Source organism: Aedes albopictus, chromosome 2 (genome assembly GCF_035046485.1).
Source record: "Aedes albopictus strain Foshan chromosome 2, AalbF5, whole genome shotgun sequence".
NCBI lineage: Eukaryota > Metazoa > Arthropoda > Insecta > Diptera > Culicidae > Aedes > Aedes albopictus.
Genome location: NC_085137.1, coordinates 428,316,058 through 428,332,366, shown reverse-complemented (window position 1 = coordinate 428,332,366; position 16,309 = coordinate 428,316,058). Strand labels below are relative to the sequence as shown.

Sequence of the window (16,309 nt, the reverse complement as noted above, 5' to 3'; positions counted from 1 at the left end):
TATTCGGAAATTCTTCTAGAAGTTCTACCGGAAATTCCTCTAGAATTTCTTCCGGGTATTTCTATTGGAGGTCATTCTGAATATTTTTTGGGCAGCTTATTGATGATTCACCATAACAATTATTTCAATAAATTAAATAAAAACATGTGAAAACATGTGAAACATGTCATTGCATCTTCAATATGATGAGTTACTAAAAAGTAAAACACTGATATTGATTAAGGTGAAACATCAAGAAACCCCATTGCAATTTTGCATACAAACTTCAGAGGCACAAATCTGACGAACGAAGCATCGAACCAAGCCGCACTTGTTTATCCTGGCTTTGCTCACTTGCAAAAAGAGGCAGCTTTTCCAAATCGAGCGCATTTGCTTACGAAGTTTTAAGATTGGTGCTCTTAAAAACGTGAGTAGGGGTCCAAGTCGGCCTTTGTGGCAGCCATATTTGTATTCTCTGAAGTTTCTCCTTAACGTAAGTATCAAAAATTTAAAAACTATGGCCACGCCGTTTCACGCCGCCGCCGCCGCCGCCGGCCAAAAAAGTGCAAAACGCCGCCGCCGATAGATTTCAAATCGGCGCACACCTCTAATTGGGCTGCCCAGGAAAAACATGTCGATCGTCCCTAGTGTTCATGAAATTATCAAGAAAAAAGTAATATTAAACTAATATCTCAGCATGTGTTTGGAATACTTGACACTGTGGCATTTCTTTCAATTGAATAAATAAAACCGTAACATTTTTTTCATTTTATTTATTTACACAATTCCTTGTGTTGATAATTTAAATAAGTTAATAAATATCACAGAAAATAATAATATAATAGGGTATGACGTTTGAGGAAAGAACAAAGGACAGCATGTAGTCAGTTAATTCCAAGTAGGAAGGTTCATTCATAGGCAAGACATGAACTCAAAGTTTCAAGTGAAAGGATTTGGGCTACTGGATACCAGAACTCCGGAACACCCAATAGGATTTCAAAAACTAATAATACTTCCTAAGGTAGGATTCTTTCGAGTCAACCTATTTGTGGTTGGCAATGTATACAACTGTAATTGTTTGCGTTGATTCTGAAGTACGATTAATGCAATGGGGGTTTGTGGTTCAATTTTCGGAATGTAAGAACCCAAATGAACATGAAATCTTTTATCTGAGCGTTTCGTGACTACTTGTTACAGTTACTAAGGTTTTAGAAGCAGGACTCAAAAATGCTAACATTTAGGTTATATGCATAACGGTCCCACGCAAGGATGGGAACACTCACTTGCAAAGAGTTACACTCACTTGAAATTTTCTCAGCTCAGAAGCGTTCAATCAAGAAACGATGTATGGACGACTTTTGCCTTGTGGTTTTGTCTCAAAGTTTGCTGAATAAGGTAGGGATCGCACACGTATACCGAAGTCGTAAGGGAGCTGCGAAGGCAACTCTCCACGAGGTGAATGTAAATTAAACTCAGCTCGTGGAGAGTCGCTTTCACAGCTTTGTCACGACTTTGGTATGCGTGTGCGACCCCTACTTTATTCGGCAAACTTTGAGACAAAACCACAAGGCAAAAGTCGTCCATACATCGTTTCTTGATTGAACGCTTCTGACCTGAAAAAATAGCAAGTGAGTGTAACTCTTTGCAAGTGAGTGTTCCCATCCCTGGTCCCACGTTATTTTTTTGTAATTCATGTTTTTAAATGTAAAGGTTGGATTAGAAGGACAATCATGCATAGAACGAAAATATGATTCATCAATCATTTTACGATCCCCTGTTGTAACACAGCTTCCGGCATTTTCAGATTGATGTTGTAATAAATAGTGTGATAATTGGGCCTAAGGTCCTCACATTGGCTCAGAAGATTGTTAGTTTTTTTTCTGTCTTCACTAGGAATGCTTATTAACTTAGAACAACTCTAGGTAAGGCATCGCACATTCGACCAAAGGTTGGATGCTTCGCTGATTTTTTGTTTGCTTAATTTTAAATTCAAATATGGCTACACGTGTGTCGGTTGTGGTTGTATTTGATTAAGGAGCCCTAATGATTCCTGAATACTACTCTCTATCTATAGGTATAGCGTTTTGTTTTGCGTTGGTCCGGTTTCGGTGATTAGTTTTAATGGCGTTGTTCTTCCTCGGAGCGTCGTCCGCTCTATCTGGGCATTTCTCTAGCACGCACTGTAAGTAGATGAAAAAGGGAAACTTTTAGGTTAATTGAATTTTAGCTAACGCTTTGCGGCTGTTTTATACATATTCAATGAGTTGTTTAGAAGCAAGTGTTAAAAGGCAATGTTTTTTTATGTATTCAAAGAGAATGTGAAAGAAACTGCCGATGTAAACGTGTGGTAAAATGATAGAAAATCGAAATAATCTCTGGAGAAGTTCTCAAAAAAATCTCTGGAAAAGATCCCGGAAAAATCATTATGGGAATTCTAAAAAAAAATCAATGGAGGAGTTTCAGATCGAAAACCTAAAGGAATTTCCGATCGGATATCTTGGATGAGTTCTCGAAGGAAACCCTGGAAGAAATTTCGAAGGAATCCCTGGAGAAATACCGGATGGAATCACTGGAGAAACTCACAAAGAAATCTCTGGAGGCGTTCCTGAAGAAATTCCTGGAGGCATTCCCAAAGGAATCTCTGGAGGAATACCTTAGCAATCCCTGTAGAAATTCCAGAAGGAATCTCAGGAGAAATTCCTCTAGGATTCCCTGGAGCAATTCGTGGATGAATCTTTGGAGGGATTCCTGAAGGAATCCCTGCAAGAATTCCCGAAGGAATCCCAACGGAATCTCTGAAGGAATTTTCAAAGCAATCCCTGGAGGAATTCCCGAAGGAATTCCTGGAGGAATTCCCGAAGGAATCCCTGGAGGAATTCCAGGTATCCCTGGAGGAATTCCCGAAGGAATCCCTGGAGGAATCCCTGGAGAAATTCCCGAAGGAATCCCTGGAGAAATTTCCGAAGGAATCCCTGGAGGAATTCCCGAAGGAATCCCTGGAGGGATTCCCGAAGTAATTGCTGGAGGGATTCCGAAGGAATCCCTGGAGGAATTCCCGAAGGAATCCCTGGAGGAATTCCCGAAGGAATTCCTGAAGGAATTGCCGAAGGAATCCCTGGAGGAATTCTCGAAGGAATCTTTGGAGGAATTCTCGAAGGAATCCCTGGAAGAATTCTCGGGGGAATCCTTGGAGGAATTCCCGAGGGAATCCCTGGAGGACTTCCTGAAGGAATCCCTGGAGGAATTCCTGAAGGAATCCCTGAAGGAATTTCCGAAGGAATGCCTAGAGGAATTTCCGAAGGAATACCTAGAGGAATTTTCGAAGGAATCCCTAGAGAAATTTCCGATGAAATCCCCAGAGGAATTTCCGAAGGAATCCCTGCCGGAATTTCCGAAGAAATCCCTGAACGAATTCCCAAAGGAATCCTTGAAGGAATTCCCGAAGAAATCCCTGGAGGAATTCCCGAAGAAATCCCTGGAGGAATTCCCGTAAGAATCCCTGGAGGAATTCCCGAACGAATCCCTAGAGGAATTCCCGAACGAATCCCTGGAGGAATTCCCGAGCGAATCCCTGGAGGAATTCACGAACGAATCCCACGAGGAAACCCTGGAGGAATTCCCGAAGGAATCCCTGGAGGAATTCCCGAAGGAATCCCTGGAGGAATTCCCGAAGGAATCCCTGGAGGAATTCCCGAAGGAATCCCTGGAGGAATTCCCGAAGGAATCCCTGGAGGAATTCCCGAAGGAATCCCTGGAGGAATTCCCGAAGGAATCCCTGGAGGAATTCCCGAAGGAATCCCTGGAGGAATTCCCAAAGGAATCCCTGGAGGAATTCCCGAAGGAATCCCTGGAGGAATTCCCGAAGGAATCCCTGGAGGAATTCCCGAAGGAATCCCTGGAGGAATTCCCGAAGGAATCCCTGGAGGAATTCCCGAAGGAATCCCTGGAGGAATTCCCGAAAGAATCCCTGGAGGAATTCCCGAAGGAATCCCTGGTGGAATTCCCAAAGGAATTCCTGGAGGAATTTCCGAAGGAATCCCTGGAGGAATTTCCGAAGAAATCCCTGGAGGAATTCCCGAAGGAATCCCTGGAGGAACTCTCTGAGGACTCTCTGGAGGAAACCTTAGATGAATTCCCGAAGGAATCCCTGTGGGAGCTCCCGAATGAATCCCTGGGGGAGTTCCCGAAGGGATCCCAGGAGGAATTCCCGAAGGAATCCCTTCACGAATTCCCGAAGGAATACCTACACGAATTCTCAAAGGAATTCCCGAAGGAATCCCAGGAGGAATTCCCGAAGGAGTCTCTGGAGAAATTGCCGAAGCAAATCATGCAGGTATTCTCGAAGAAATACTTGGAGGAGTTTCCGAAGAAATCTCTGGAATCATAGGAATTCTTGAAGGAGTCATTGGAGAAATTTCCGAAGGATTCCGTTAAGGAATTCTTGAAGAAGCACTTGGCGTAGTTCTCGAAGAAAACTCTAAAGGAGTGTTCGAAGAAATTTTTGGACCAACTATCGGAGAAATCCTTGGGGGAATTTTCAAAGTAATCCCTAGAGGGATTCCCGGAAGAACCCAAAAGGGATTCTGAAAGAACTCTTGAGGATATTCTTGGAAGAGTTCCCATTGGAATCTCTGAAGATTGGAGAAGTTCGGAGGAGATCCCAAAGAAATTCCAAAGGAGTTTCTGCAGGAATCTCTGGGGGAATTTCCCTGGAGCAATTCCCGAAGAAATTTTAGAAGGAATCCCTGGAATAATTTCCCGATGGAATCCCTGGAAAAATACTCGAAGAAATCCCTGGAGGAATTTCCGAAGGATTCTTGGTGAAGATTTCGAGTTCCAGGAGGAGTTCCAGAAGAAATAACTAAATGAATTTCCGAAGAGATCGTTGGAGGAGCTTCCAAAGGGATCTCTGAAGAAGTTCGAGAAGAAATCCCTTCTGGAATTCCAGAAGGAACTCCTTTTAAAAATATAATGGAAAAACGCACAACCGAAGCCAATTTTCGTAATCAAATAAGCCCCCAATAAAAAATAAAATCACTATAATAAATATACGATAATAATTTAGCACCAATACTCACTCTCAAGGAAGAACACCGCCGCGCAGATTCCAACCATGAAGACGATGCTCATCGTCACGATCAGTATGGTGATCTGGTGCCCTCGGGAGCAGATTCCACCCTTGGGCAGCCGCTGGGGTCCGCCGACCCCGTTGACCATGGTGAAATGCGTGGAACTGGCCATTGATACCGAATCCGGATCTTTGGTTTTCGCTGATCGATGGAACGATGGCAGCGAGTGGCGATGCGCTTGTTTCTGCTCATCCGATGCTGACTGTTGCTGCTGCTGGGGCGAGTCTGAGTCAACCTCCTCGATGGAGATTATGGCCGCGGCCGCGGAAGCTGCCGCTGCCGCTGCTGAGGTGGCCTCGTCCGCGCGGGCGCCGTACTTCATTGTGATATTGCTGTTGTACTTGCTGCCCACGGCGTCCATAATGGCGGCCGCCGGGACGATCCCCACCGTCGACGACAGGTACTCCTCCATGGCCTTGCTGGTGCCGTAGCTGGACTCCTGCTTCTTGTGGATTTTAGCAAAGTTTTCCAAGTTCGCTACCGTCAGCAGTAGCGAGCCGGATGAAGCGCTCTGAAAGAGTCACGAAAAAGACATTCTCAGCCAAAGGTGGCACTTGAACTGGATGAGGGAATGGGCAGAGACATGGTGGGCACTATCGGCGATCGGCGCTGGCCGCGCTGTGATCGTCGTCGTCGTCGTCGTTATACTTGGATGCGCAACAAGAGGGTCATGCTTGAGCTATTCTCTAGGGCAGTGGTTTTCAACGCACTCCTAAAAGGGAGTTTTGTCATTTTAGGAAAAAAAGAAGGCAACAGGCAAGCAGTAGTAGGGGGATTAGGAGCATAATGGACACCCGGGGCGAAATGGACACCCCTGTTTTTGGCGAAACCGTTGACTTTTATGTTAAACTTTTAATGCATAAGAGTAAAGGAACAAGTCATGGTGCTATTTTTGAAAAGTACCATTTATATTGCTCCAAAATAATCAAAATATCGTTGAAATTTAAATATGTTTTTCATATGGTGAAATTCTTATAATTTCGTAGCAGCAGCAAATAAAGTATTATGAGTGTTGGAGTGTGTCCACCATAAAAACAATTGATTTGTTACCTTATCTGCATGTATACGGAGATTTAGCAATGGATGAAGTATTTTATTTTTGATCAGAATTTACTAAAAATAGCAATTTTAATGTTGTAGTCGATTCGGGGCGAAATGAACACCGGCTATTACGAATGGATGTATGAGCATTGCATACTGTTAGGCGTTTTAGAGAGTTTGGAAAAAATCATTCCGATTATTTTTGCCTAAAATTTGTTTTATCCAATTTGATGATATGTTAACTCGTCTAAGATGGAGTATTATATCTCTGGCATTGATCTCCGTAGGCATATGACTTAACTGATCGATGTAATCAAAGAACTAGCATAAAATATGTAGGGGTGTCCATTTCGCCCCGTACCTTTCCTGCCAGCCCCAAAAAACACACGATTTAAAAATCGTTATTTCTTCACAATAAAGACATTCTACCTGCTATAAATGATTGAAATACGTAGGAAACAAGTAAAAGTTGTAAGCCAACTGATAATATGTTAAGTTTTTCTTCGTTATACAGGTCTAACGTACCCGTTTGCTTAGGGTGTCCATTATGCCCCTAATCCCCCTACATTATATTTGAAACAATTATCGAAATTCAGCTAGCAAATCTAGATCTTGGAAACATCTGGCACTCCTGGTAGTGCTGTATTATGGGTTGATCTCATATCAAGTATATGTTTTACAGGTCATGAATACTTCTCAGGTCTCTAAACTTTTTAGAACTTAGACCGTGCTTATCTATAAAAGTAGTCTTGATCTTCACAGTGTTGTTATCTATTGATGTTCTATTGAATCTATTGAAGATTCGTACAACGTAATGGGATGTTATTTTGAGTTCCACGGGTGTTATAGGTCGTTCAAAGGCTTCACTCCAGGTAACAGATTCTACAAGTGAAATTAGTTTACTGTGAATGATGACAAGAACAGAAGTATTCCCAAAGTGCCAAGTGTTGCGACTCGAACGGTCAAACGTACCACCCACCCACCATCTCAATCAGGGTGCTGGATGGTCCAATGCTACAAGTGCGGTGCTCAACCCTCATGAAAACGACAATCCTCCGTGTAATCAACATGATCTTCATAAGTTGGTTCATATCGAGCCCTGATGAAGATCCCAACCACAGGATCGAAACGTAGGCAATGATTTGAAATAATCAACGCTTTTTCTGTGACTGAAAGCCGAAAAAACCCCAAGTTTAACATTAAACATCGATTACTTGTTACAACTTAGTCCCGTTTTTTTTGTCTTGTGGCTTAATGCCAGGCAGAAAACAAGAAGCCCACACCCCCTATGACGACGGCATTAAACTATAAGACAAAAAACGGTAGACTGAGTAGGTACAAGTAATCGATGTTTAATGTTAAAGTATACTAAATGTGCAATGGTTTTAGTTTTTCTCTTGATAACGGCCAAATAAAGCCGGCCGAAACGTCGGGTAATCCAAAACTAGCCGTTTAGATTGACCCTAGACCGAGAAAGCCATCATTTGTATATTTGCATTTACAAGATATACAGTCCAAAACGACAATCTTATTAAATGAGTTTCTAAATGATAAGTTATAAACAAACCAGTACCTATTTTACGTTTTTAAGGCATATTTTTTAAAATGTTATAACACAAGTGATGTGAATAGGGTCGGGTTTACAAATGCGAAGGCTCCTTTTTTCTAAACGATGTTTTTGATAACATCAGGGCTGGTAGCAAGTCACTTTTTAGTGACTTAGTCACTTTTTTTGGGTTGGTCACTAAAAAGTCTCTTTTTTCAAGGTCAGGTCACTAAAGTCACTATTTTCACCTAAAAAGTCACTTTTTTCAACTATTTTCGGAAATTGAAAAAATACGGATTAAAAATATCCAAAATTGTTAAATTATTAAATGATGCCACATTAAGGATCCCTGGGAGACATTGAAAAAAATGACTACTACTAGCTGCTATCAATTCCAATCAAGTTGTCGGCGATGATTGGAATATTCCAATATAAAATCACCATATTGGCCATTAAAAACCTCTGAGAAAACATTTGGTCGTCATGATCGCTTTTCTCGGTAAATGTGGTCTCAGATTTCTTAGTGAAGCGTGGTTTTACGAATTGGAATCTATTTTGTTAATTGGAACAGGCATCTTCATACACAGATAAACGCCCAAAAGTATGTAATGCCCTTGTAATTTCATGGTGTTGAAATTGTTTATTTCAAATTTTAAAACACCTCAAATAATGAGAGCGAACCGTGCACGGAACAACCAAAAGACCTTGAATAATCTTAAAAGAGCAATACAGATCTTTGCAGATCTCTATATTCCTTTGCGGACACGGACCTTCAAAGACCTGCACAAGCACTGGTTGTTTGTGGACTGAACACATAGGCTTATATTCCATGGAGATCTTGTAAGATCTGTACCATCTATACAGATCAATACAATACTCCATTTACTTGTTAGAAGGGTCATTGGTCTGGGGCGTATAGAGTAGTCATTCGTATAATACTAGTTTCGCTTGTAGATCCTGTACCTACATTTCATGGAGCTTTGGAACGACCTAGATCATGTGTAAAACTGAAAGTAGTAAAACTGTTGCGGAAATCTAGTGACTATTTAGTGACTTGGTCACTATTTTAAGTCCCAAATTAAAATAAACAACTTCTCCTAGAATGCCTGTAACAACATATTATAAATTTCACCTGAAGCTATGAAACAATTCAAATAAATTAGTAAATAATAATATCAGACGTTTTAAGTAAATTAGGAATTCTATTACGTTTTCATATGTATTAAAAAAAACTTGTTTTCTGCTTGTTCTTCTTCTTTATGGCTCTACGTCCCCACTGGGTCTTGGCCTGCCTCGCTTCAACTTAGTGTTCTTTGAGGACTTCCACAGTTATTAATTGAAGGGCTTTCTTTGCCTGCAATTGCATGAATTTGTGTATTGTGAGGCAAGTACAATTATACACTATGCCCAGGGAGTCGAGAAAATTTTCCCGACTGGAACGGGAATCGAACCCGCCGTCTCCGGATTGGCGATCCATAGCCTTAACCACTAGGCAAACTGGAGTTTTCTTCTTGTAATTCTTCTGAAATTTTCCAAGGGGGTATGTAGAGAAATGTTAAAAGAATTCCATCAAAATTGTTTAATTACTTTCTGTTATTTGTTTCCACGAATTCATTTTTTTTTATTTTGAGAGAATTCTTGCAAACATATTCTAGAAATCATATTAGAGAACTTACTCAAATTTATTCACACATTTTTAAGCATTTCGACAATGATTTTTCTTAAGGGCCTAACTGACTTGATCGATTTCTCTTCGACTCTCTCTTTCGCTAATGATTTGATCAAAACAAACAAAATCATTTTTCTTTTTGTTTCTTTAGCAAGATGTAGTCGTCGTCTTCGCAATTCAACCAAAAAATCTTTGGAAAACTCAATACTTTTTCCGTAGTAACACAAAGAGAGGATCGATGAAGAGAAATCGAAAATGTCAATTAGGCCCTAATGAAGAATCAGTGTCGATTTGTCTATCTATTATTCCAACATGGTGAAATTCATGACATGGTGAAGTTCTCCAAGAGTTTCATAAGAAATTGCGCATTCGATGCACTGCCACAAAGTATGAAGTTTGTAATACTGTTATTTTTTTTTCTTGACAGAATTTTCTGTTGAAATTTTAGCAAATATCACTCAAAAATGTTCACCTTTAATCGGTCTACAAATATGCGAAGGAAATATCCGCAATTATGTTCACAGAAAACTGTTCAGGATCTTGTTGAATAAATTTCAGTGTGTGTCTTCTCTAATTCCTCAGATAAAATCGCCAAAATTTCTTTATCAACCTGGACATCTGTCATTTTTTTTTAACTTTATCAAGATTTTTTTCAGAAATTCCATCAATGATGCCTAATGGGTTTCTATCGGAATCGACTAAAGATCAATGTTGGCACATCCATTTACATTCATGCCAAGCTCATCTAGTTCTGCACAATATGTGCTAGAAAATTGTAGATACATGCAGCTTTGTACAAAAAGTTTGTCTTGATTTTTTTCATAATGCGGTACCCCAAGATTTTCTGAATCAAATTCGTCCTACAATGTTTCCTCACTAAGCAAATTTTTATGCCAAAAGTCACTATTTAGCCCCTTTTTTGGTATCTGCAAGTCACTATTTGGTCACTATTTTCGAGAATTTGGTCACTAAAATAACTATTTTGACCATCAGTTCTTGCTACCAGCCCTGTAATATAGAATGGAGTAAAAATTGTGAAAATAGGTATATTCATCATTCATACGAACAAGTTTTGACCTCATTGTGGAAGAATGTTAACTCGCGACATTAGCATAGCAACATAAGAAAGAAGGGTACCCATTATAATTTATTCCCAACGAAAATCCAGAATTGAATGTGAAACCGATCGTAAACAAAATATTCGTAGTGAAAAAGTTTCTAACAAATGAGGGTGTAGAAACAAAGGGGTGTAAGTGACAACAACCTACTTTCGAGTAAAAGAGGTTTAAAGTTTTTCACCCCATACAAAATGTATGGAGTTTGAAAATCGACCCAATTTTGAACGATTTATTGTAATTTTTCTAATCATCGTAAAATAATCTTAAAAAGCTTGGAATCTAAAGAACTTTGATATGCTCAGCTTAAAATCGACAAAATGGTCACTTACACCCCTTTGATTTTGGACCCCTCAAATACGATCATGACATTTAGTTGATTGGTTTTCATTGCAGAGTAGAGGGGGTGGGGGTGAGACGGACATGGTTAGTAAACACTCTATTTTGACAGTGTAAACAATGCGATTATTAAAATTTTATCTCCATACTATTTACTTCAACTAAGGTACTTTACAGTCTGCAAGCCGATTTTGCAATAAAATTTGATTTTCCATAACTTTTGAGATAATTAAAAAGCGATCTCCAAATGTACGTTTTTCAACAGTGTGGGTAAGACGGACCAGTAGGGTGGGTAAGATGGACACGTTTGGAAAATTTGCTAATAAGCCATTAAATTGTGTTAAATGATGTTTGTGGCCGTTTATATTCGGTAGATTAATCATAGTAGAATCTAACTTTAGCTTCGAATCTCTTAGCGAAACGCGTTTTTGCAATATAAAATCTATTTTGTAAATTGGAAGCCTCCATATACTGATAAACGCCTAACAGTATGCAATGCTCTGGTAATTTTACAAAGTTGAAACTGTTTCAACAACAAAAAATCTAATATAATGAATTTTTATACAAAAAAATCAATATAAAATTCTTTACACGGCTTCCACAATCATTTTTGTACTCCATAGATTTCAATCTGTGAATAATGTTTGGGTTTTAATGTGTTTCTCATGGCACAATCAAAGTAACTCCAACACTGTCCGTCTTACCCACCCACAAGGCGGACCGTCTTACCCACCCACAAGGCGGACCGTCTTACCCCCACACAACGCAAAATATTCATTCCACCACCGTTATCCATAATCCATGAAATTTACCTGAATTTCGTTGTGTATAGGACGGAACAGTTCAAAACAACTGGGAAACTCAAAATAAAATGCGAAAACTTAGCAGTTTAATGTTAAAAAAGCTTATTTATTGCCGCCTCAAAATTAGATCCCATCACAAAAGCGTGTATCCAGGTGAATGATTGTTTATTTTTTGCACTTTTGACATATGTATTCTCTCATGGAGTGGTTCAATAATCATCAGCTGATAAGAAGATAGAGTGAATCGTAAAAGAAAGCCAACTTTCAACTCTTTAAGTGACAAAACCAGTCGGTGGTCCGTCTTACCCACCCGGTCCATCTTACCACCACCCCCCCTACTTAGAGATGCTTCAAGAAGAATTTCTAGAAAAAAAAAAACGCAGCTTCGGAGAGATTGTAATGAACAATATTGACGAAGTTTAGTGGCAATCAATGATACATAGCTTCACTTCTGGAAAAAAATGAAATTTCTACATATAAATGATTTTTACATGTTTATAAACATGTTTATAAACTTCTGAAAACTTCGTAATAAAAAATTAAATCCGCCTAAACATTAATTTGAAAAAAAAATCCTAATATTGCAAAAGTTCTTCTATAACAATGCTTAAGCAATTATGGACTTCGACTTTAATAAGTCATACGTTTACTCAAAATCAAATCAAACCTCAGAACTTCAAAAAACTTATAAATTTCGCTGGAAATCCTTCTCATTTATCACCAAGTTCCATGCTTTAATGTTTTAATCTATTTTCAAGAATTCCTTATTTTTTCGAACAACAATACGAAGCAGGAACCATTGAACTCTTTATTCTACAGTGCGTTGGATTCCACGATGAATTCATTTAAGAGTTCCTTCAGTAGTATTCTGACGAAGATTTGTCGCAGGTTTTACTGTGAAATGTGGCAGCGCTAATGCTATTTTCGACAACTTTGATTCCTCCATCGTGGAGTGTTACCAAAAATCTGTTGAACTCAAAATTATCTATATAACTATTCCGAGACAACTTGGCTAACAAAATCCTTTATTACGAAGAGAACAAAAACAAAATCACCTCATATTTTTCAATTGTATAAATAAAACTGACTCTTTCAAACAAAAACTTGTGTTTCACATGTTAACTATAAGGTTTAACTTTCTAGAATATTGTACTCAAAATGAAATGGTATAGGCAATCGTTAGTGTATCTATAATTTCTGAGACAGTCTGTATCAATGTCCAATGTCCGTCTTTGACCATTTTAACTCTATCTGTTGTACCTCATAGAAAAGGTTGAACATCACTGGTCTAACAGAGGGCTGTTTAACTTACAGACATTTCCACACTTTCATGAATCCACTACGACTCAATCCTAACTGCCCATCAACCTAGTAATCTTCAAAATATTCACTTGAATCATACCTTATGATTATTCCTTATGCCCATCACGCAATGCACACACAACGAACATTCACTTACATGAGAACTATGACTACTGTCCGTCGATCCTTGCGACGACCTTGATCCACGTTTTGGTGTTTTCGCACTGGTTCCCTTCAGTCTGCTACCGCCGTTGCCGCCGCTGCCTGCGTTCTCAGTTGGTGACGTCCGTTCGTAGGTGTCCAAACTTTTGCTGCCGCTGTAGCCAAGCCTTCCCCCACTACTGGGCTGCTGTTGGCGCGGGCTCGAACGTCTACTTCTACCCACACCTCCACTGTTAGCAGCAACACCCTCGCCACCTCCGCCTCTGCCGACGGCCGCCGACGAACTGTACTCATCGAACCGTTGCTTCAAGTCGTCCATCTTCAACGCGCTCAGCTGGGCGATATGGTGCATGCTGTGGCGTCGTCGATCGTTCCTGCTGCGGTGGTCCGGCACTGGATCGACCGGGTAGTGCGATGATGGGAACACGAACCCACCCCCATATCCGGCGCCGCCCCGTGGAAATACTGTTGGCTGATGCTGGTGCTTCTCCTGGTACGGATACAGATCGTACTCGTTGTGATGCATAAAGCTACGGTTGGCATAGGCGGCCCGCTCCAACATCTTGTGGCGGCGGTTCCGGTGGTCCGCTGCTTTGGTGGCACTGGTGCTGGTGAATTTCTTATTGCTAGCAGCAGCGTAGGGGTACGGTTGATAGTGCTGCAGCTGCTGCTGGGTGGCACTGTCGAAATAATTGTACGCCGGGATGTGCTGGAGGCTGGAGTTTGGAGAACTGGATCGGCTACTACTGCCACCGCTACCGGCGAGGAAGTCTAGCGTTCTGCGCGAGGGCGTCTCCCATTCGTCGGCCATCTGCGGAATGAGGGAGAGAAAGAAAGGAGGATGTTAGTTTAAGTGCTCACAGACAATGCAAAATCACGCAACATTTTTCACATGAATTTTTCGAGTCTAAAGTACTGCAACTCAAAGATGGTCTTTTTACAACTAACTTATGTAATAATAATAATAATAAAAATAAAAAATAATAATAATAATAACAAACTTGTGAGTTTGAGTGAAAAAATATATCACAAAGAAATCGAGAATGATTTTTTAGGTCCTTACTAATTAAATTAGTAAGGACCTAAAAAATCATTCTCGATTTCTTTGTGATATATCTAGATTGAGTTTAAATAAGGGCGAAAGTAACATGAGAGAGTTCTCTTCATCGACTCTCTCTTCTGCAAATTAAAGTGACAAGATGCAAATTCAATCGAACTTTTTTACACTTAGACGCTAGATTGCATCGCAACCTAGCGATTTATGACCATAAAGTGCAACCATACTTGCATCTTGTCACTTTAATTTGAGGAAGAGAGAGTCGATGAAGAGAACTCTCTCATGTTACTTTCGCCCTTATTTAAACTCAATCTAGATTTGATAAATTTCACTTCATCGATTCTCTTGTTCCCAAAACTAGATCAAACCATCTAAATCATTCGACACTGATTTTTCATTTTGGCCTAACTGACATTTTCGAATTCTCTTCATCGATCCTCTCTTAGTGTTATTACAAAATGTTATTACAAAACGGAGAAAAACTAGGCTAGGTTGAAACAACAAATACATTGGTTGAATTCCAAACTATGAATTTTGTTGTTCTTATAGCTTGAAATAAATGGATTTCAAACAAACATTTTGTTTGCAATAAACACTTTGTTTTGGTTACTTAGATCTACGAAAACACTTTATAAACAACCAACATTTTGGTTGTTGCAAGCTGTCTAACTACGTATTTTCAACAAAACATTGGTTTGTTTATATTAATTTTCGGGTTGTTCGTTTTTTCTATGCAAGATTGAACACAAACTAAAATTCTAGGTAGATGTGACCAAATGCATATGTAAGATAAAGTGAAGTTTTGTTTGGCGAAATAACAACAAGAGAATTGGTTTTGAACAAACTAGATTTTCGAGTTGTTCCGTTTTGTTTACCTTGGTGATCGAACAGTAGCTTTTTCTTGTAAAAAAAGAAAGTTGTTGCAACGGTGAGAAATTAGGTTTTACAACATTTCTTTCGAAATTAGCTGCCGCCAACCGGGAAATATTTGGTAAGAAAGTGTATTTAAAGATGATAATTCGTACTTGTTAAAATATGTATTATTTCTCTTTCAAGTGTTTAGCGACGGCAAAGCCCATGCAGAAATAGCCCGATATGTGTGGAGCCCACCGAGTTCAAGCGACGTTCGATACCTTACAATTTACGAAACAACTCCAAAACATCCGGGGGAAAGAGATTCCATTCTGGACATGATTGCAAGCCAGGTGCAAGCTGGAAAAACAACGATGGTAGCAAATTCCAAATTAAAAAAAAAAACAATGAGTAGTTAGACTTCTCTTTGTTGTTTTCTAATAAAAACGTACGTATATTTCGTTATGTTTTTGTTTCCGTAATATTTTTATAAGAAAAATATAATAGTGAAGGGGAAGCGGGGTGGCAGAAAAACCATGGTTTGATTTCAAGAAAAAAATTGCTTGAATCATGCTACATTGTTTGTTGTTTGAACCTAAAGTTTGTTAAAAGCAAACTAATCGCATTGTTTTAATCAACCAAAACATTAGGTTGTTTCGCAAGCTGTCAAACGAAAGCAACCAATATTTTGGTTGTCCCGAACAAAAAATGGTTAAATCGACTTAATTGTCACTAGAACAAACAACATAGAATTTTAGTTTGGTTTTACCAGGGTGAGTGGTTCATAATGACCTAATTTTTGTTTGTGCAAAATTCAATATGGCATTTTGGTTGAAATTAAGACAGATTTGGTTGTTGTTACCAATATTTTTTCTCCGTGAATTGCTATAGAAACAAACAGAATAATGATTTCGACACTGATTCTTCATTAGGGCCTAACTGACATTTTCGGTTTCTCTTCATCGATCCTCTCTTTGTGTTATTACGGAAAGTGGATTAAGTTTTCCAAAGATTTTTGGTTGAAATGCGAAGACGACAGCTTGCTCTAGAAACAAAAAGAATAATGATTTTGTTTATTTTGATTAAGTTATTAGCGAAAGAGAGAGTCGACGAAGAGAAATCGATCACGCAAGTTAGGCCCTTATGAAAAATCATTGTCGCATTGTTCTTTTTTGTTCCTGGAGCAAGATGTAGCCATACGCCTCTGAAACCAGCTGAAAATTATCCGTAAATGCCTCTGAAAACCCCTGGAATCAGACCTCCCAAGTAACATTTTTTAGACAAATAAACTAGTAGAGGTTCTCAGAACCGTCAT

General features: G+C 39.4%; 1 protein-coding gene across 1 annotated transcript; it reads right to left on the bottom strand.

Annotated features, from left to right (window-relative positions):
- Window positions 1–1,651: 1,651 nt before the first annotated feature.
- Window positions 1,652–13,927, bottom strand: LOC134288523 (uncharacterized). Its single transcript, XM_062853612.1, has 3 exons — window positions 13,081–13,927; window positions 5,058–5,619; window positions 1,652–2,159 (listed from the first exon to the last, which is right to left on the bottom strand). The coding sequence occupies exons 1-3, from the start codon at window positions 13,894–13,896 to the stop codon at window positions 2,134–2,136; spliced, it is 1,404 nt and encodes a 467-aa protein (XP_062709596.1). The 5' UTR covers window positions 13,897–13,927; the 3' UTR covers window positions 1,652–2,133.
- Between the last annotated feature and the right edge of the window lie 2,382 nt (window positions 13,928–16,309).